General features: G+C 36.3%; 1 protein-coding gene across 1 annotated transcript in view; it reads left to right on the top strand.

The window, feature by feature from the left end:
* Window positions 1–20,305, top strand: part of LOC113075593 (CUB and sushi domain-containing protein 3-like) — a gene marked incomplete at its 3' end in the record, with an annotated part of 82,979 nt that extends 62,674 nt beyond the window's left edge. The window contains exon 4 of the mRNA XM_026248271.1: window positions 20,111–20,305. Within this exon, the coding sequence (XP_026104056.1) occupies window positions 20,111–20,305 (195 nt within the window). The remainder of the gene's footprint in view (window positions 1–20,110) is intronic.
* Between the last annotated feature and the right edge of the window lie 3,544 nt (window positions 20,306–23,849).

Genomic DNA, 23,849 nt, shown 5'->3' with positions numbered 1-23,849 from the left:
GGAAGTGACTTCAAAGAGTTCTGTTCCATTTACAGGATGCTTGTCACCCGCTGTTAATGCAATGGATTGGAGGGATGACCTTGTTGGGGAACGTGGTGGAGTACAGGCTTCTTGATGTGCAGACAAAAAAAATATATAGAGAGAAAAAGAATGAAAAAAAAAACTGGTAGCATTGCCACACCATCAATAACAATTACAAAGCTGAAGGGCTGCCAGCTCCTGCAGGATATAATAACACAAAGGATGACATGCCTTGAGCATCAATGATACCCCTTTTCCTTTTTCTGTATGAGAGAATATGAGTACAAGAGGTTATCTGAGGTCTTCTTCCATAATTAATCTAATCGTACATTCATACATCCATCACAGTGTTATCAATGTGGAAGAAAAGTATTTGCTGCTTAATGTTTTAGTGCAAAAAATACACTGATGATTGAGCAGCAAATCAGCATATAATGTTTTCTGAAGGATTATGGGACATTGAAATCTGGAGTAATGGCTGCTGAAAATTCAGCTTTGATTTTCAACTTTCTTCTGTGGAACACATAAATATATTTTGAAAAAATGCCTCAGTGTTTTTGTGTGTACACTAAAAGTCAAGCATTCTTCGATATCTCCTTTTATGCTTCATGGAATATGGAACATCATTTGGGTTAAAAAAGGCATAAGGATTAGTAAATGAAACTCAAGTATCCTCCTAAGGAGCATTCAAAATGCTGCAAAGTATGTGTTATTTGCACATTATTGTTCCTTGGCTGTTTGTCCAATCTGAATAATATGAGGTTATTATCTGATTAATATGTCCTATCTGATCCACATTACCTAAAGATGACATCAAAGTAATGTGATAGCAGGGATTTGCAGTTAATAATTGAAGAGCAGCTGACTCTGGTTGTTTGAGTGGCAGGGTGTGTGCAGGTTTGCTTTATTTATAGAACAGTCAGAGCAGTGCTGTGACGCCCCATGCAGAGCTGCGCCACAAGACTGCATATGTTGTGAGTCTGTGTCAGGTTAACATCTGTCCTGACTCTCGGGAAGACTTTGATGTGAATCCCACTTAGTCAGAATCTGAATGTGGTTGGTGTGGGTAAGAAGGCGTGTGTATGTGTGTCTTTGTATGTCATTAGTGTGGCGTTATACCGTATGTTTTTCTAAACCCACAGAGAGGCTTTGTCAGCCATTGTGGTGGCAGCATGTTATTGTTCCTCGACAGAATCCATTCAAGGATTTTGTGCACATGCAGACTAGGTCTCTGTGGTATACCAGTACTAAAAATCAACTGCAGTACATTTTTTCTTTATATATATATATATATATATATATATATATATATATATAAGCACATTAACTGAAGTTGACATAATTGTGTATAATTGTGTAACATTAAATTTAGATTTTTAACAAAAGTAGATTCATTTGAGCTCAATGCATGGTGGTATTTTTATCAAAGCTCAAAGCACCTTTTATGCAAACATTTTGAAAGCATCTTTGTTTCTTTTATTATTATTATTATTATTATTATTATTATTATTGCAGAATTGCTTTCCTTTCATCATTTGCATTCAGTTTGTATTTTCAGTTTTTTATACAGTTTGAGGGAAATAAATAATTTTATTAAATACTTTAATTAAAACCAAATTGAATGCATGCTAAATATTTATTACACGAATATGACATTACTCACAAATTATTCACATTAAATTACAGAATCTATTGACACCTTTGGTTTAATTTGCTGTTTTTTGTTGCCTATGTTTTTTATTTAGTTTGATACATTTATTTATTCATAGAATGAATAGAACATTTGTTCTTAACCAGGTAAAAAGTATTTAAATGAATAAATAATCATTAATATATTACAATTATTTGTTAATCTAAATAAAGATATTTAAGCATAAAATCAAGATCTAAACTGAAATTATATATTTTATATATTTTCGCTCATTATATAAAATAAATAGTTTAATTAATTTAATGTCAACACTCCCTGATTCTGTTGTAATAAAAAAATAAAGAAAAAATAAAAAATTTGAATACAAGCAGCTTTGTCTTAATTACAAAATAAATACCAAAAACATATTGTAGACTTATGTGTTGTAGGGGAATTGGATCTTCGCATAAAAAAAGTTGACAACCACCGGTAGGATCTCTCACAACTTTTTTTTTTTTTTTTTTTTTTATCTATCACTATTTCTCTCTGTCGGCTTTTGCTGTTGCCTTGGCTGCTGTCTCACTTCCATCATGATATGATGCTTCTATACTATACAGAATGTTTCTCCCGCTCCTATTTTCATGCTTTTGACTTCAGCAGAGACATTTCAGTGCAGTGTGCTGGAATGATTAGCTTACATTGCCAGGCTACTTATACGTGCAGATGCGGGTCAGACAGGATTAATTCCTGCAGAGTAGCTGCCATGCAGAAAGCTGCTAGTGTGCACTTACCACAGCCAGGTCTGAACAAGGTGAGTCTGCAAGCCTTGTGCAGTCTGACGCCAGTTTGTTTTTACTTCTCTGATATATTCAAATTCAAATCTCTGTTTGTAGCACTCCGGCTTGGATGTCCCCGGCTCACCACTCACTGCAGAAGGCTTGCCAGTATCCACTTTAGTGGTGGGCATGCACAACAGTGGGATTGCAGTGGCTGTGGCAGAGGCATTGCTTTGATTGATGGCCCAGCTGAGGGAATGACCTTGAGAGTGGCTGAGTATGTGTAGAGGGATGCATTCATAGCTTTTGTAATGTCAATCGCAGCCACCTCCTCCGTATGGTTGTGTTTGTGGGAGTTTGTGTCCATGTGTAGATGAAAGCCACATCCATCAGCACCACTCCACACCAAGACCAGCAATGTGATTTCATTTGATACTAGGTGCTCTCTGTCTGACTTTTCTTTTACTTCAAAGTAGGTAAGTTCTATCATTTTGAATTTGGGGTAAATTAATTGCTACAATCGTATACTGATTAATCAATAGGAATCACTTTTTAATAATCATTTATCAATATTTGTTGCATTCAATTTATTTGATAAATACTGTATATACATGAATATACTGTATATACATGAATGAAGTTTTTTTTATTAGGCCAGTTAAAGTGTTAAATCAAGGTATGTAAATCCATTTAATAGATTCCATATAATTGTTTGATTCAGATTTCTAAAGACTGGTTGGCAATCATATGATTAATTGTGATACTTTTATTCAGTTGATAGCACTCTTTTTTTTAAAAAGAAATAAACAAAACATTTTGAAAAGTTTCACTAATTCGTTCCCTCAATGTACTAAAATGTGCACACAATTACTATTGCGATCACTCGAATGGCTAAATTGTGCACATGATTTAGCAAATCAAGGGGACGAATTAATAAATGGTGCCCACAATTTATAAATCGAGTGAACTAAAAAGTAAATCGAGGGAACGCAATAGTAATCATGAACATGTTTTAGTACATTGAGGGAATGAACTAGTAAATCGAGCACATGATTTAGCCTACAATTTTTTTCTTGCATGTCATGTGCTGGGCTCCGTAGGGGGCCGTTTTTTGTTTTTTTTGTTTTTTGAAAGACCGTTTTCTTTAATACCTTTATACAGCAAGGATATTTTAGATTGATCAAAAGTGACAGTAAATACTTTTACAATGTTGAAATATATATATATATATATATATATATATATATATATATATATATATATATATATATTTCAAAGAAATACTGCTCATTTGTACTTGCCATTAATCAAATAATCTTTAAAAATATATTAAGCAGAGCAACCTTTTGTTTCTTCAAAAAAATATAATAATAATGACAACAACAACAACAAATGTAACTTAAGCATGAAATCAGCATATTAGAATCATTTTTTTTAACAATCATGTGACACTGAAGACTGGAATAATGGCTACTGAAAATTCAGCTTTACCATCACTGTAATAAATTACATTTGTAAATATAATGAAATATAAAACTTAAAAAAAAAAAAAACATTAAATTGTAATAATATTTCACTATATCAGTTTTTATTGTACTTTTGATCAAATAAATGCAGCTTTGGTGAGCATCAGAGACAACAACTTTCTGTTTTTTTTTTTTTTTTTCTGTCTGTCTGGTCATTAGAAATAAATATGTTGTCAACATAATGCAAAGTATATATTTATAAGTACTTACTATTTTTCTTTAGCTATAATATTTTGTTTCTGTGTAGTATTTTGCAGTCTAGTGTTATGCTGTAGCATTTGTACTGAAATGATATGAAAGCCAATGATTTAAGTTTAGAAACAATATTTTATCTTTATCATGATACATGATGATTCATATTTTGGGGTCCTTGGCATCAAAAGTTTAAAATCTTCTGACTTGGAGTGCATTTAATCTGAGTGGCCTATGTCTTAAGAATGAAGATTTTTCAGATACAGCTCTGGAGTTTTTCAGCAAGTTCATTGCCCAAACGCAAAAAAAAAAAACCTAAACATCCTCTTAGTGCACTTAAGGACTAACACAAATGCACATGTTCACAATCACACCATTTGTATGGATCATTTAACACACACATGGTGAAAGAGATTAGACGCATTCTCAACACACACGCAGGGCTGCTCCTGCGGGGTTATCAAAGCACGGGTATCTCGTGGGACAGCTTACACCCGTCTCCTCCGGTTCCATCTGACTGGTCGCTGACTGACACCGCCTTGTTCCCCAGCAGATTTGAAATGCAGCTCCAGCATGTGTACAAGGCAGAGGAACTAGATCAAAGAAAGGAAGAAGTGCAAAAATCCCTCATTTCCTCTTATTTCCTCTGGCATTACGATTTTTATTTAAAAAAAAATTCTGTAGCACGATAGTTTAGAATACACACAAATGTAGGACACGTCAGGTGACATGCACAGTGGTTGTTGGTGGAATGATATATATATATGTGTGTGTGTGTGTGTGTGTGTGTGTGTGTGTGTGTGTGTGTGTGTGTGTGTGTGTGTGTGTATAAAATAATAATAAAATTATATAAGTAGAAACAGAGTGAATCATTAAAAAAGGAATCCTTGCATTTGATATTGAACTAGTAAGTTCTAGGGGGAAAAATAATTTTAATTATTTTATTTTATTTTGTATTATTAAATATGTGTTATAAATATTGAGCACTTTGTTAATGTTAAAACCTGAATTTTAGATATAAATCTAATTACAATTATTCAATTATTTAGAAGTAAAAATACATTATTAAATAAAGAGTTAAATAATATGATCGTTAATGCCTAATAAGTGTTTTATAAATAGCAGATGCACTAGAGGTTATTTTTCTCTCACTTTCTTAAATTGAAATGTCAATATGTGTTCGCATTCATAGATATGTTAAGAATCTGCATTGTATCTCAGTGTCTTTGAGTTCCAGCCTCCAACTTCCTCCAACTGTTCCCCCTGGTTGCCCAAAATGTGTAAACCTTTTTTTTTATGACTGTGCCTCCCCACGCTTTCTCCTTAATATATCTTCTTGTTTAATGACATGGAGAATGTATTATACATGCAACAAAATGAGAGAGTCAGTCATGCTTTTAGTCCATGTCCTCCTCAGGAGAACAAGTACTATCTCTGTGTTTCAGGCAAGGGCTGTTGGGAGACTTTCCATTCTCTCCTGCTATCTGAGCACCACAGCATGTCCTGTCCCTATGTTGTTCTCTTGTACCTAGTCTCATGCTGGCTGCCATTTTCCTCTGACATCATATAGGTCCCTGGACCATGTGTCATAATCACAGGGAATCTTTAGCACATAAAAGGATCTTAAGATGGCAGGAACAAATGACATTGATGGTTTCTCAGTTATACTGATTAAAGCAACTGGGATTTGCCATAAACCATCAAAGAGGGTGTGGGGGGAACAGCAGTGCTGGCAATAAATAGGTATTTGAACATCGTCGAGGGGGTTCCTATCGAGAAATTGTTTGATTAAATCTTTCAGGTTCTGACACATAGCAGTATGCTTCTTCACCTGGGATGCAAGCTAAGAGACAGTGACGAAGTGCCCTTTTCTCCTTTCTCTTTCTTTGTAAATGTATATATTTTTGGCCAGGGTCCAATTTATTTCTATGTAGACACCACCATTAATCTCTGCAGTCTGGTGCCTGTAACCCCCCAGAGCGGTTGGGTTGGAAATGGGAATCATTTTATTTGCCATCCTGTAGAAACAAGGGCTTTCTGAGTGTTTGGGTGCTGTCCATGGTGCTGTCCGTGGTGCTGATCACCATTTCTGCTAGGTTTCCTATTGCAATCATGTCATTCTAGATTTTTTTTAAGGGCTATAAAAAAGTTTGTGGTTTTGCTGTTTAATGAGCATAACATAACTAATATTCAACTAATTACCTTAACTAATATTTTGCTTTTATAATTTTTTTTTTTTATTTTTTTTTTTTTATCCAATACACTTTGTATAGAAAATGGACTATCTCTTTTGATGTAGCCCTATATTTCTAAAGCTTCATTTCAATTGCAAGGTACTATTTATAGGAGGGAACAAGCTTCCGCTCAGCTTTGCCCAAATGGGATTTCTTTTAAACTAATTGTTATCTACACTATAAGTTTGCTAGGAATAAATTCATGTCAAGTTCATTTGACATGGAGATTTAAGGAATGCTTTAGTGGCCGACCTAATTGCATACAGAGATTTCCAATTTGGCATGAACCTTCTGAGTGTTATAAGATGGACTCAACTCAAGCATGCCAGCAACAGCAGACAGAGGATAATTGAGACGGTTCGCATGCATTGGAGGCTCAAAATGACATTAGAAAGAGAAAAGGCAGGAGAATCGAGCACAGCTGTGGAGAGCTTCAGTGAAAGGAAAGAAAACCTCCTGAGAATGATTGAGAATTCAAACAGTAAACCAGAAAGAAACAAGCAAAGGTTGTCATTGTAATACGCAGGAGATGAAGGAAGTAGTAGACAGTGATAGCTGGGAAGATACTGAGTGATGAAAAATGTAAGAGGGCTAGCAGGGTGCTGTTTCTCTGGCAACTAGCCAGTTTTGGAAAGACTAAACCAGGCACACAAGACAGAGTTAAGGGGATTAGTTAAGGGGATTTTTCAGTGAACCTCTCTGCAGGTTAGATTGTTGTGCCAGTATGTGGCAAAAAAGTGATTGTATTTGAAAGTGAGTCATTGAATCTTTGTTCAAAAACTATTTTTATTTTATTTTTTTTAATCAATGAGATAGTATTAACGTTTTTACTTATATTTTGATGTATCTCCCTTAATTCCATTTTGATTGTATTTTAATGTTTTAATTTTAGTAATTTTGTTGTTAGTTATTTTATTTTATTTTTATTATTTGTATGCGTATATATATATAGAGAGAGAGAGAGAGAGAGAGTTTTAGTTTAACTTTAGTACATCAAGTTAAACTAGCAGTAATATGAGTTTTATTTATTTATTTATTTATTAGTTCATTCATTCATTTACTGTTTTTATTGAAATACAACAATACTCTTATATTTTATAGAGTCCTATATTATCATTTCATTTTATATGATCTGCTAGTACTTCAAATGCTGATTACTTACAGTATACATTATTCATTTTTTCATCTTGAATCTTTTTCACTAGCCATAGCCATTTGACGGAGTCGGTAAATGTCAAACGATCACTGCTTAAGGCCAAAGCTTCAGTCATTATCTTGATAAGCGCTTAGCAAGAGGAGCCATGTCAGGTTACCTTGCTAACCTTTAGCTATAGCCAAAATTCTTTCGAAGCTACTGAAAAATTAACATTCAAGAGCTTTTGATCGCAGTTGTATATCATTAACATTCATGCTGGTGTACACATCTTCTTACGGGGCTCATACACTGCAAAGAAAAATGTCATCCATGGGTCTATGATCTGACTTGATGTACTTCATTTCCCCTCCTTTAGCCCTTGCCTTGACATTACCTCAGTGCTGGGATGTGGGATGGGCACTGAATATTTCATTAAAAAATTACTTTTAGTACTTAGGGTTAGGTATATTTCAGTTAACACTTTTTCTCAGTTCTTGATGTTTTTGTTACTACTAAATTGTTACTATTGTTATGTTTATGTCACTTTGCAACATACTAGCAATGAACAACAACCAACAGATTGCTTTAGCAATCACTGTGGTCTGAATTAGTTCCTTAATGGTCTACTCATGTGGTCTATTGTGGTCTAATTAAATCTGATACAGGTCTGATATGGTTTCCTATTGGGCTGATGAGGTTAAATAGGGTCATAACATCGCCATTATAGGCTATTCTCCCAGGAAACAGTCGTCCTCCATAAATTGTGTTGCACACATCTTAATATTTGGTTGAACAGTTCTGCAACAGTGTTGTAAAAACACTGTTAACCACTGATTTCTACTTAGATTTCCTCTTTTGGAAGCAGTTTCACTTTCACAATGAAACACATAGCATCTCCACAACATGGCGGCAGTAACAATACTACTCAATACTTAGTAAGCGAGAATCAAAGTTATGCCTTTTTTCTTTCTGAGAACATTTGGGCGGTGTTATGCAATTCCAACACATTGACGTAGACATGTGAGGGTATGTTTAAACAAAGTGTTTTATGAGGGTGTGAACGAGTCTTAACTTTTATAAAGAATATCTCTTTGGGTTGAGACTTTAGTCTTTGCAACTTTAGGGATCTTATCTATTCACAGACTGCTTGTAAAGAGAAAGGAAAATTTGAAATCGCATCATATGACCCCTTTAATATGACTCTGTGGGTCTGTTTAGGTCTGATAGCATTTGAAATGCTCTAATATGGTCCGTCTTTGTCTGAATTGTTGTCAGTCTGTCTGACAGAAAAAAAGAAAACCTTCAAATATCAAGCTTTTAAGACTCTTTGAAACTTAAATTGTATTTAAAACTTCAAGTTTTGCATTTCTCAGACCTGCTGCCTTGGTTTTTGCCCACTTCAGCACGGTGGTTTTTCTTTTGGAATGCTAATGCTGAATTATGATCATTTTCATATCTGAAAGAGCCATTAGCTAGGGTTTTCACATTTAACAAAAGGCTATGGAAATTTGATAAATCATGGTCGGATCAACCCACATTTTCTCAGGGCTAATAAAGACCAATTTTTTACAGTGCAAACAGTGAATCTAGATTAGCATTTGTCATGTTAAGATGAACAGCATATCAATTTCCATTTTAACATGGGTCAAATGCAAACTGTGGATGATGATTTCATTTATTCATAAATGATACTCCATCCTCATAATTAGGAAATAGAAAAATGTTTGCTGTTCCTATGCTCTCAGACCAACAACAATAATTAATAACCAGAGTTAGCTAATTACACCTACACAGTGCACAAAAAGCATCCCTCAATTAGTAGGAGGTAAGCAAGGGCAACCTTACCTAAGCCTGATCAAAAGGCTCCTGGAGTCCTTTTTGATGAGAATCAAAGGAAATGGCACTGTGGTGAAGATGGGCCACTGATGGTGGAACCCATTAGTTTGCAATCTGTCTCCTTTAGCCCGCACCTGCGAGCACAGCTCTTCCATATCAGAGCAAGCCCGTGATCAATACACAATCGAGCCGCGGCTGATATTTAGGTTCCGCTGATGACATTAAAGTAGCAAGGTCAGATTTCCATCAAAGTTTATGAAAGCAGTCGCTGAGCTTATTGCTATAAAACTGACTCTGGATTGCAGGGATCGGAGGTGTGGTTGGGGCTGAATAATGAACATATTCATTGTCTACAGTCCCCCCTTTTATCTTTTGTTCAGATTCATTTACAAGAGCAATCTTGCATTTGGTTTCTGTGATCTCTCAAGACAGATGATCAAAGTCTATAAAGCTTCGGTTTAGCCTTGATGGATTGGAATAGATGAGAGCGGAGTACTGTATGATGCACGTTCTCTATAATCCAGCCAAGGTCTTGTGTATAAGACAAAAATGTGTTTTGACATACAACAACAATCAAGCACAGCACACACTTTCATTTATGTCCATTATGCCCTCCCATTCATAACCTTTGACATGCCATATTGTCTATGGGTTCACTTATCAAGCCAGCAACACTGAAGTTAGATATTTCAGATAGGTACATTTGCTCTAAATCAGTTCATTTTGAAAGTGTTATGACCCCCAAAGATCTTAGCACGTATTATGAATTGTCTTTCTTTTTTTTTTTTTTTAAACGTTAGGTTGTAGGTGGTGATATGAATCATCTTGTGGTGCTCTCTTCCAAAATACCAATACCTTACCAAAGACCTTGATGTTTTTGGTCAGGCTTTAAGTGGCCCATTCTTTTTTTCTCTCTTTTTCCAGTTTGCTGTATCATCCATCTCAATGATAAAGGATTATTTAAAGTATGCCCCATAGACCTCTTTTTGACGTTCGGTTTTCTCTCCAACCTTTGTTTGCTTGGTTTAGAGCTACACCTGTAATTTTTTCTTGGAACAAATATGAAGAAAATAGTGTCAAAGGAAAAAGCAGCTCAAAATGTACCTTCCAGCTGCCCTCCATCTCAGCCAAGCAGCTGTGTGAACGCTAGCAGGACTGAGAGTCCACGTCCAGTGGGAGACAAAGAAATCCATCCCTTCCAGCCATGCAGTCATAATTGTGATAATGAAAAGAGAATATCTCCATTATACCTTTTCCAGAATTGAACGGTGAAGCCAACACACTCATTGCTGCTTGCTGGCAGATGGAAATTGGTTTAAGGATCTTATTATTCCTGAGGGATTGTAAGTGGATCGGCGCCTTGCTTCTCTGCACTGAAAAGAGAATAATTTATAAACAAGAAAGCATTGAGGCGAGGTTGCAACACATTATAATAAAGTCACCCCTTTGGCACCAGTCTTGAAACCAAACTGGGATGGTAACGCATTGGGCAGTAGCGGGACCTCTTAGGTCATATACCTCTGGAAGACTTTCAGTTTTTTTCTGCTAGTCTTAAGCTGCCAGATGACAGACTTTTCCTCCAGAGGGATGAGATGTTTATTTTTCTCACATGGCATCGTTATGTTCAAGTTAAGTCTTTTTAGACCTTGTCGCACAAAGGGCTGGGGGATATCGTCAAGTTCTCTACTGAACCTCCATGTGTTGATGGGAGAAGACAGCTGTTTGTGAAAATTGGCGTCTCAATTTTAGCATGCATGAGTAGTTCTTTAGAGGACCCTTGGGTAATAAAATTATAAAATCTGTGACATCATCTTTGCTCTTCTTTCTTTTTTTTTTTTTATAAATAATGTAATGTAGATGAGAATGGCAGAGGGGGTCTCTGCCATTGTCATCTACATGACGTGATTTATTGTGTTGTGATCTCTCAGTTGTCTTGTTAGCATACATATTTTCATGAATTTGACATTGTGCTTGTATTATTTTTGTACTTAAAAGAGAGAGAGAGAGAAGAAGAAGCAGCAAAAATTAGGTTGTAGTGAGGCACTCAGAATGTAAATAATTGGGGCAAAATTTGGAGGGTTTAAAAAGCAAGTAACTTGAACCTTTTAATTTAATAAAAGCACTTAATTATTATGTTGGTTTTTGTGTTATTTGATCAGTAAAATTGTCCTCATGTTTTCTGAGGACGTTTTAGGCATTACATTGTCATGCCAATGAAGCTGTAAAAGTAAATGTAATTTCACAGAGAAAATGGCTATTTATCATAATAAAATCATTTTGAAAGATTCAACCAAAATGAAAATTTTCATAATTTATGTCATTTAGAACTTTTCATGACATTTTCTTTTGTGGAAATCAAAGAATATACTGAAAATGTCTCTGTGTTATTTTATCCACCCAATGTGAGTCAAGGGGCCCTATTTTAACGATCTGAAACGCAAGTGTCAAAGCGCGAAGAGCAAGTAACTTTGTGGGCGGGTCTCGGCGCTGTTGCTATTTTCCCGGCGGGATAAATGGCTCTTGCGCCCGGCGCAAATCTAAAGTGGGTTGGTCTGAAGTAGCTTCATTATTCATAGGTGTGGTTTGGGCGTAACGTGAAATAAACCAATCAGAGCGTCATCCAACATTCCCTTTAAAAGCAGGTGCGCAAGCTCCATTATGGATTGCTATTATTATGGCGTATTTACCAGGCGCACGCCAGGAGCGGTTCACAGCCGAGGAGACTGATGTTCTTGTAAGAGCAGTGAAAGACAGAGAAGTTGTGTTGTATGGCGATGGGAGAAACCCACCCAAAATTGCGTCGGTTAAACAGGCGTGGGAGGAAATAGCCACAATTGTTTCATCGATTTTTTTTTCCTGGTTCTTGACGGACAAACCAATTTGTCAGATGTCCTTATACATATATGACCTCAAACAGGTCTGATCCTTAATTACTACAATTAGCCTGAATAATTTTTAAGCTAGATTTATGCCTATTTTTTCACATCTTCGTGGCACACCACAATGATTTCCGTCATCTCATGTGTTAATATTTTTTTAAGTGTAACAATTTATGATTCGCAAAAATAACTGTTGTATCTGTGTAGATTACATGAGCAAAGTGTATGCGCGTTGTGCACGCTATACATTATGGTCAAGCATGCGCCCTTAAAATAGCAGAATGAACAACGCGCAACGCGCCACTGACTTTAGACTAGGTTTTTTCTGGTCAGTGGCGCAATTGTTTAATGGAACAGGAAAATAGCACCAGGGATTGTTTGCGCCGGAACACGCCTCCTTTTTTGCGCTGAACCGCCCAGGGAGCGCAAGTTCATTCGCTAGTTTAGCGACGTGCTTCCGTGGAGGGAAAAGCGCGCTTTGCGTGGGTGCAAAATAGGAATGACACATGCGTCGGTGTACAAAGTCAATTGCGCTGGGTGCAAGATAGGGCCCAAGGTGTCATTTGGACCTCATCATTCTTCAAAATATCTTATTTTTTTGTTCTTAAGACAGAAAGTCATAAAGGTTTGGAATGACATAAGAGTGAGTAACCTTTACGGAATTTAATTATTTTAGTAAATTTTCCCCTTAAAATGTTTACACCTTGTGACTGTACTATACTGTACTAACTGCTTTAATTATTTGTGGCATAGATTCAACAAGGTGTTGGAAACATTCCTCAGAGATTTTGGTCTATATCGACATGATACCATCACGCACTTGCTGCAGATTTGTCGGCTGCACATCCATGTGTATCTCCCGTTCCACCACATCCCACAGCTGCTCTATTAGATTGAGATCTGGTGACTGTTGAGGCCATTTGAATAAACTGAACTCATTGTCATGTTCAAGAAACCAGTCTGAGATGATCTGAGCTTTGTGACATGGTGCATTATACTGCTGGAAGTAGCTATCAGAAGATGTGTACACTGTAGCCATAAAGAGGTGGACATGGTCAGCAACAATACTCAGGTAGGCTGTGGCATTTACACGATGATTAATTGGTACAAAGAGGCCCAAAGTGTCTGCCAAGAAAACATCCCCCACACCATTACACCACCACCAGCAGCCTGAACCACTGACACAAGGCAGGATGGATCCATGCTTTCATGTTCTTTACGCCAAATTCTGACCCTACCATCTGAATGTCGCAGCAGAAATCGAGGCGCATCAGACCAGGCAACATTTATCCAATCTTCTATTGTCCAATTTTGGTGAGCCTGTGCAAATTGTAGGTTCCATTTCCTGTTCTTAGCTGACAGGAGCGGCTCCTGGTGTGGTCTTCTTCTGCTTCTGCTGCCCACCTGCTTCAGGGTTCAACGTTTTGTGCGTTCGGAGATGGTATTCTGCATACCTTGGTTGTAATGAGTGGCTATTTGAGTTTTCTATCATCACTAACCAGTCTGCCCATTCTGCTCTGACCTCTGACATCAACAATGCATTTTCAACTTCTGCTCACTGGGTATGTTCTCTTTTTCAGACCATTATCTGTAAACTTTAGAGATGGTTGTGCGTGAAAATCCAAGTAGATCAGCAACTTTCCATTCCACGTTCAAAGTCACTTAAATCCCCTTTTCTTCCTCATTCTGTTCTTGGTTTGAATTTCAGCAAGCCATCTTCACCACATCTAGATGCCTAAATGAATTGAATTGCAATTTGTGTTACCAATCAATTGAACAGGTGTACCTAATAAAGTGGCAGGAGAGTCAATTGCTCAATTTTGATAATCCCAACCAGCCTGATACAGCAGCAGTGGTTTAAACACTGGGGCAGAGCATTAGTATTTCTGACCAACAGCAGCTGGAGAGGTGTGTTCAGGAAACCTCTTTGAAACAGTCATTATTTTAGTGATGCTATTGGAAATGACACACTTGCCCTTTAACTAAACAACAACAACTTTATAAGAAAGGTTACTAGTAGCTGCGGCCTATATTTGATCATCTTTATTATGTGGATTTATACCTAATAACTTCTGATAAAAGATAAAAGAGAATCAGTCACTTCCTGTTAGCACTTTGCTGTCCACCCACCTGGATACTAGAGATTTTTGCTTTCCCTTTGGGACTTAACAAAAAACAGCTGAAAGTACATCCAGCTTTTTTACGAATACAATCGTTATACCATATATTAGCTGGTACAAAAGATAGAACATTGAGGGCAGGAAATGCCCTGTCATTCGAGATTCCAAGAAGCAAGATCCAGCCCCAGTGCTACATATCAAAGGCAGCAGGACGGTGATGAATGGTGAGCCCAAATGGAGGTCTGCTGATAAGAGAGCCAGAACCAGCCAGTTTTACAGTTTAAAACCTTTTTTTTTTAACATTCTCCATCCAAATGTTGAGTCTTGAAGCTTAGCTGTGTGTAGTGAAGTGAATCTTCAAACCAAATGATACTGGCACAGCCTCAATTTGTTGTTAACCTAGGAATGTTTTCAAAGCCAACTGTGTGATTCACCATCTTCTACATTTCAGGGGTTTAATTCTGTGACTTACTGTTAATGAAAAATGTATAAAAATCTGTTCTCTAAAGAGCTTTTGCTTTTAAAGTTGCTTAGGTTTTCTATGTTAAATCCTGAAAGTGTTAAATCAGTTCAAGCAAACTTGCAAGAAAACATAAATGCCAGAGGGACTGTGCACATGAATACTGCTGCCACAAATAATAAATCCTTGCAATGTATAGCTTTGGCGGAATTTCTTTAAATTTGTAAGCCCTTTTAATTTTACATGACTACATGCTTGCTGTTAGAGATGCCACAAAAAATGTCATTGCTAACATTTTCTATGCTTTGCATCTTGCGGAAGTTTCTTAATAAAACAGAAGAGAAGGATCCGATACTGGTTCTGCAGTGTATTTTGTGAGATCACTAGAAAAGATGAAAGCATACTGTTCCTGGCACTTTCTCATTATAGCCCTTTTGAGTGCTTCTAAGCCAATCATAACTGGAGAGCTTGCTGTTCTTTGTATGAATATGGATTGTACAGGCTGCTTGACTGATACATTCATTTGAATATTTGACCTGGTTTTATCCGAATCGGTTGGAGAGCTCCATGGGAAAACCAGATGGCTCTGTGCTGCTTCCTTAGAGCCGATTTCTTAGTGAACCTGACACTTGATCTGACGGTGGCCGTGGCGGTTTGAAGGGAAGTGGTGATCTTTTACAGAAACTCTTTAAGAGGTCTGAAGAGAGGATTGTGATGGGCCAGTGAAGGGCATTAACAAGCTTAGATGTTATCCCCGTCACTCTGTAGCTCACACTGCTCCTGCGAGGAGATCTCAGACCCTTGGAGAAGGCCAGACTCTCCCTGGGGCGTGTCTGTGTCCCACTGAGTTATCAGTGAGATTACTGGAAGATTTGTAACCTTTACTAAATCATACTGGAATTCAGTCGAAAGGCTCAGGCATTATGCAAATATGAAACAGGGGAGACAGTTTGCACTGCTGTTTTAATAAAGAAACTTTTTTTTAATGTGTTTAAGGACCAAAAAGTTAGTAACTTGTGATACGTTGTGCCACTGGGGATGTGTAGTTGTGTCATGGACAGAGGTATTTTGTTGTGTGGTGGCTGTGGCCATCATACATTCTTGTTTACCACTTGATGTCTTGCCATTTTTCACCGTCATGGCTGTTTGTTTTATCACTCCAACAGACAGTACTTGCCACTCATGCTCATTCTGTTTGGACTGGTGGATTGCTGATCTGTACCATCACTCTGGACTCTGGCTCATATATTGTTATATTGTTTAATTTATATTTTGTATAGATGTTGAAGTATTATTGGCATGTTTTGTAAAGCTCAGTTACTATAATAATAATAATAATAATAATAATAATATGCTGTTCTTAGGTGGTTGCTAGGGTATCCTGGGTGATAGCTTTGGTGTTGCTACGTGATTGCTAAGGTGTTATGGGTGATTGCTATGGTGTTGCTAAGCTGTTGCTAAGATGTCCTTGGTAGTTGCTAGGCAGTTGCTATTGTAACCTGGGTGGCTGCTAAGGTGATGTTATGGTTTTCTAGGGCAGTTCCTAGTTGGTTGCTACAGTATTCTCTGTGATTGTTAGGGAGTTGCTAGGCAGGTGTTTTGATGATCAGGGCAGTTGCTAGGGTGTTCTAGCTGATTGCTAGACAGATGTTAGCCTGATTGAGCACATAGCTAATAACTATTAACATGTAGCTATTAACTGCTAGTATGTGTAATATGTTGAAAGTACTGTTTGTTACCCTAGGTCAAAAGAGCCCACCCCCATGACTATACATTGTTCTGATAAAAAAAATATATATATATAGGTCTTAGTAAACGGTTGCTAGGTACTCTGTGTTTGGTTGCTAGGGTGTGGCTTGGCAGCTGCCAGTGATGATATTCCAAAGGCTGCTTGCCAGTTTGGATGATATAAACCAACCGCAATGCATCTATGACATACATATTTGTAGATATGGCTCTTTGGGTTTCGGTTGCTAGGGTGCTCAACAGTGGTCACTATGGCGTGGCTTGATAGCTTCCCAATAATCCTGAGAGACTGATTAGTTGCCTGAGTAAAGGCATCCCCCATGACTCTATGACACTGTGTTTGCCAAGATATCCATCTGGGCCTTTTACAATAGCAGTCTATGGGACAGGTTGCTAGGGTGCTGTAAATGGCTGCTAGGGCATGGCTAGACAATTTCCGTGCTGATTTGTAAGGACTACTTGTCAAGCTGAGTCAAAAGAGGCAACCCAGTTGTCTCTATGATATTCTGATTCATAGATATGTCTCTCCCCTTTTTCAATGGATTTCTATGGGGTGGTTGTCACTGGTTGCTAGGGCATGGCTATGAAGTTGAAATGTCATGATTCATTTTCTGCTTACTAAACTGAGTGAAATGAGCCTGCCCCAAGTCTCTACGACATTCTGATGTGAAGGTATGACGTCATAAAGTTCATCCCAATGTTAAGTCTATGGAACTCCCCCCAGGGCGAACATCATACACTCAATCGCTTAGAAAAGATAAAGCACACCACTTCTCCTGATTTGACACCTCATTCAAGGGGCTATTACAAACTGTGGGGAAGGAGTAGCCTGCTGTAGTTTTGTGTAGAAGAAGAAGAAGAGGAGGAAGTATGCAGGAGAACAATAGTGATGGTTTGCCTTTGGCAAGCACCACATTTAATAATTTAAGTTAATAAATAATATGATATAAGTTCATGGTCTGTAAATGTAATTAATGAAATATCTTTAACAAAAGTTACCATGTAATATTTAATGTGAACTTTTCTCTCTCTCTCTCTCTCCCTCTCTCTCTCTCTTTCTATTTCTCTCTCTCTATCAAATTGCAAGAGACGACTGATTATGTGATCCCAATATGGCATCTGCATTAGGAAATAAGGATGCACTGGAATGCTGTTTAAAAATATTGTGCACAGGCTTCTCATGTCTTGTGACCAGTACAGAGACACTTACTTAAAATGTCAAAACATATCATGGACAGGTGGCTGTTTTTTTTTTTTTTTTGTCTTTTCTGCTGATGTACTGAAACTCTCATTTTCGTTTCATTGATATTCCAGTCGACCTCAATGACAAACGCGAGTCATCCATCACCAATCTAAATGGCAAAATTGACAGCCCTCAAGGCCTTTGAATGCCTGCTCTGCTGACACAAGATTATCACATTTATCCTTTTTATTTAATCCTTGCAATGTGGCACTTTTTCACATCCTACATGGTATTGGCGGTTGGTGCTTGTTCTCGACATTTTCATTTCCTAAATGTGAATCAGGTCAGAAGGTTATAATCAACATGATTTGCGTGCAGAGAGATTTTCTAATACTTTTGTGCTTCTTAATGTGCAATTTATACTCCAACAATCACCCTTAAGATCTTTAAATTATCCTGCCATAACATCGTGAGATCAGGGGCCACCGTATTAACAAGGGAGAGGCATGTTCGGTTGGTGTCCATCATTTAATTCAACCTGTTTCACTCGCTCTGAGATAGAGGCAATTAGGGATATTAAATAAGGGGAGTTGGCAAGTGAATAGGTGAAGACATGGATATAACATTTTTGTGCTGCATATCTTTTTCCAGGAGTCCAGTGCATCGAAATCATAAAGTTGCTCATTATTAGAGAAAACTGGAGATCTAATGTGTTCATTTAAAGATGTATTGGTGTTTTATGTTGTCAGTCATTAAGATACATAGCCACTCTATGGATTATATTTTAATTGTTTGAAACTCCAGAAATCATTACAAGCAAGACTTTTAGCCAGAAATCCATAACTTGCTGAGCACTTATGATTACTTTATAAACAATTACAAAAGTACTAAACAAAACCAAAGCCTCTGGGAAAACAGCTAAGTGGCAAATTACAGCGTAAAATATTGTCCAATGGAACAGTCTTTTGTAAAAGATTATTATGAGTATTTGTTCAAGTAAACAGAATTAGAAAGAGGTTGTTGTGACTAAAGGATGAAATTTCATCATGGGTCTTGGTAAAATGTTTTTTTATGCCTTATGTATTTTTATGTGGCAGTTGCGTCAGATACTTTTTTGTAAGTCTATACATTTTGTTTTTCTTTATGTGGTTAATGTTCTTGCTGTATTGTTTGGCCTAATGAAGTAATAAATCTTGCTTGATAGATCTGTTTTGTTACTTTTCTTGGCATAATCAATACTAATTCATAAAATCAGCAAAAAATTGCATTATATATTTTATATTCTTTGTGGTCAGTACACTCTGGTTTCCATTGCAATGCTTTTTGGGTCTTCGGAAATAAACACACAAAAGAAGTCCAGTTTAATGTCTATAAACAACAGCATGAAAACTTAAATAGGCTTCTATTGTTAGAATTGTCGGTCTAAATCTTCTAAAAGTCAGCAGCAAATTCATGGCCTCCCACCAGAAAGGTGTATGATGCCAAGCCGTGTGTAACAACACAATTAATGTACCTCTCTTTTTATTTCCCAAACTAGTCCCTGGGCCACATTCATTTCTAATTGCTACTGTTCTGCCCTTGGTTTGGATCCAACCAGAACATAAAGCAAGAATTACTGATTAAATAATAAATAATTCAGATAAAATGTTGTGCTTTTGCTCCTGTAGCCTTTGGCTTGTCGTGTGGCATGGCAATAGTGCCAAGAATAATTTAGTTTACTCTAAATTACAAGGAAAAAACTGTTAACATTTTTGTAAACACTGACTCAACAAGTATTCTCCCTATCCTGAAATACAGTACATGTATGATTGAATAAAATAAAATAACAATACTGCTAAAAGGTTTGAGGTCATTAAGATTATTATTACTTTATGGAACATATTTATAGGTGGAATATCTATCTATCTATCTATCTATCTATCTATCTATCTATCTATATATATATATATATATATATATATATATATATATATATATATATATATATATATATATATATATATATATATATATACACAAAAAATAAATAAAGAAAATTGATGAATAAAATAAATACATGTATATATTAAGCAGCACAGTGGTTTTCAACTGTGATAATTTCTGAATAATCATGTGACACTGGAAACTGGAGTAATAGATAGTGAAAATTCAGCTTTGCCATCACAAGAATAAAGGACATTTTAAATATATTCAAATAGTAAAAAGCTATTTTAAATAATTAAAAAAATAAACAGTATAAAATCACAATATTACTGTTTTTACTGTATTTTCTTAAAATAAATGCATATTAGAAAATGTAATTTTTTTTTGTCTGTATATACAACATAATTTTCTTTATGATGCATGCTAAAAGTGATATTTTTATCTTTTAGAATTGCAGAGCAGTTCTTGTGGGAACCCTGGCGTACCGCCTAAAGGCATCCTGTATGGGACGCGCTTTAATGTAGGCGACAAGATCCGCTACAGCTGTGTAACCGGTTACGTGCTGGACGGCCATCCTCAGCTCACCTGCGTGACCAATGCAGGCAATGCTGCTGTATGGGACTTCCCAGTGCCCATCTGCAGAGGTAAGCAAGCAGCCAAATATCTCTACATGCGACATGCATGACTGCTAGCATGTGCATTTCCCTGCATGAGTCTTTGATGTTTTTTTTGTGTTCATTTGTCCTTGCGGATTGTTGCGCGTATGTGCATGCATATATGGATGAGGGGCTATAATGTATATAAGTATAGATCAAGCATTTCATTTTGAAGCCTCTTGAACATTAGAACAACATCACATCTTTGCTCTTACATTTCTATTTTTTTCTATCCTTGTATTTCAATCTTCACTTTCAAGCACTTTAAGGCTCCTTTTGTATTTATTTCAATCAGTTTTTTTAAATTCCCTTATATAATTCAACTCACTTTACATGCCCACATTGTTGAATTTCTCCTAAAAAGATGAGTCAGGACTCTGTGAATGTATCAAGATTTATTGTCCTGTGTTCAGACCAATTATAATGTGCATTAGCCATGACCATTCTCAAATAAGAATCTCTCCATAGACAGCCTGCCGCCGGTTTCTGCTCCAGCGTGTTTAATAGAAAGGGGGATACGACAGCATCTGGATCGTGCTTGCTTTGGTTGGACACAAATTGCAAAGCCAACTGTGCTTAAATAGAAAAATAGCCTGAGGTACTAAAATGTGGAGCCTCAACCTGGCCCAGACTGCTGCAGGGTATAGAGGAGCAGACAACTGTGTTTGCTGCACTTGTCATTTGGCACTTTCTTGAGGGAACAACTTTAAGCTTTTATTTCTTATACGTTGTGGATGTGGTTTGACTATTGAATATGTTGTTGATTAACTGCAGAATAGCATACAGTTAATGTGATTTTCATTTCATTTAAATGTAAAATTCACTTAAGTATGTTTTATAATGCATGTTGGGTTTTGTCTCTGTATTAGTGCATTTAGTCATTGAATATTCATAAAAACATAAAAGGACATTCTTAATTCTCTACTCATAAGTTACCTTGACAAAAAGTGAATCTTTGTGTTAGATGGTATCTGCCCTTTTCCCCATTTTATGAGCAGAGTAGATGGAAGATTTTTACATAAAAGCAGCTCTGAAATTATTTTTGCCCAGCAATTACAGTTACCATTAATTTTAGATTAAGGGGGAAAAAATCAATTTAAACCTTAAGTCAAAAGACCTTTAGAAATACTGCTTCCGCAAATGTCAATGTTATGCTAAAATTCTGTAATGTATGCACCTCTGAATGCAGAAGTGGAGATATAAAAAGCTCTCAAGAATATTTTTGGCCCACTGGCACTTTTCATTTTCACTTCTAATTGCAGTACGGGTACTGTGGATTATTATTTATTTATTTATTATTTATTTATTTATTTATTTATTTATTTATTTATTGTGTTGTTGTTTTTGTTTTATTATTATCAATTGGACAATATTATAAAATACACACACATATTATATTTATTACACACTATATATATATATATATATATATATATATATATAATATATATATAATATATATATATATATATATATATATATATATATATATATATATATATATAAACGATCCGGAAAGATATAATACATTCTGCAGATTCAGAATTTTTGTATTTTGGAATTGGACTGAAACAATAAATGTTTATGTCAGCTGTTTCAACTTCAGTTTTCAAAATATATATATATATATATATATATATATATATATATATATATATATATATATATATATATATATATATATATATATTATATATATATATATATTTTTTTTTTTTTTTTTTTTTTTTTTTTAATTGCTTGGTTGTGCTTATGTTCATTCTTGGATGCCTTTGGCACAGTTGGTCAGTCTGTAGTATCGAGGTGTGAAATCGAGGCATGACAGCACTGCTGCACAGGAAGCCGAGCCGAAACGACAGTCGCAGAGACTTTTATTTAGTTGGGGTGAAAACTCTTAGACCACATATTACCAAACAATACGCCTCAACACACAATCCCATGCTGCCACAGACGCTATTGGACTTGTTTATCATAAAAATAATCTCATTAGACATTGAATTGAGGAATTGTCCATTTTTGCATTTTCCTGGAGCACTTTCTGTTTTTGAAACTGAACAGACTTGCCTCCAAAGAAACACATAGCCCTTAATGCAGGTCCAGCTGCTTTTTTTAGACTGAGAATGCCCAGAACGAGCTCTCGCATGTTCATTAAACATATTTGAATGGGCCTAATTCAGTCCAGTAAAATTATTGGCTGCTAATAAATGTTTGTGGGGGCCAGTCCTCTGCAGAGGTTTAAGGATAACAAACTGGGAAAACCAAGTGAAAATGGGCCATCTTTTCACAGCTGAGGGATGTCGCTACTGTTAATCAGACGGCTATAAAAATGGCATCATATAAGGTCAGGGACTGGGAATTTCAGATTTGCTTCAAGCTTTGAATTTAGTTGAAAAACGTACCTCTTCCGCTGTACAACAGGTCCCAAATTCCTCTGCTGGAAACCGGTGCCATTAAGGTCAGGCATGTAGCAAGATTGAAAAAAAGCAAATAGCATTGCTCTGATGCTGGAACTGTAATGTTAGTCAGTTAGTTAACTACATCAGTCATTGCATGTACGTACAGAATTTATGGATTCTGATGATCTTTACAGTTCTCCACTAGTGCTTTAGCTCCTAAACCCATCCTACTATAGCAAGGCCAAGTGTGGAATAGCTAAAATTATCCTTTGTCGGATGGAATTCCTCAAGGAGCATTAAAACGCTGATAATTTGACACTGAGGCTATGAGCCTTAATGACTGGCTTTTGATGTGCTAGACTTTAATTTTGACAGGGTCTTTTTTATTAAAGAGTTCATACTCGCTGTGGGCTGCAGGAATCGTGCCTCTTCTATCCTCTTTCTGTCTGGCTTTGACAACCACGGGGACCACCTGCTTAATGACGTAAATCCCTGATCAATCCCACATCACTCTGATCGGCCCTGCCAAAATTGGAGCTGACACCCGCACCCTTCTTAAATGCAATGCTCTTGCCAGGGACTGCTTATGTGTTGACTTGATTGGTTTAGAGAATCTGTCTCTAGCTGCACAATTTAAGCCCATGAAGAGATGTCTGACCAAAAATAGATAAATTAATTATATATTGACAAGCCTGACACAGCATCATAGGATTCAACAGTCTGATAAAGACTATAGAACATTATTTTAGTATTATTTATTATGTATTATTTATATGCTTTTATAGTCTTTAGAATTCTTTTGAAATATATTTTATTTATATTTGTATTTAAAGTTTGTCATTTTATGTGCTTTTATCATTTATTATAATTATGATAGTAATTTTAATACTTCAACTTAAACATATTTCAGTTAATTGCAACGGCAACTAATTTAGCAAATTTTTCATCAAATTTCTGTTTCATTTTATTTCAACTTTGTTTCAATTGACAAAAAAATGTATTATAGTTTTTAGATAACAATAACAATGCTATAGAGATACCTTATGAGAGTCTGTGATGCATGGTTATTGAGCAATCTCAAGTTTTCTTGACAGATAATGAAAGGCTGTTGTTGGGTAAAAGGGATTTGGCTTCTG

The sequence above is a fragment of the Carassius auratus genome, unplaced genomic scaffold (assembly GCF_003368295.1).
Source record: "Carassius auratus strain Wakin unplaced genomic scaffold, ASM336829v1 scaf_tig00017217, whole genome shotgun sequence".
NCBI classification, from domain to species: domain Eukaryota; kingdom Metazoa; phylum Chordata; class Actinopteri; order Cypriniformes; family Cyprinidae; genus Carassius; species Carassius auratus.
The sequence above is the reverse complement of the archived record's forward strand: the minus strand, read 5'-3'. Positions and strand labels throughout refer to the sequence as shown.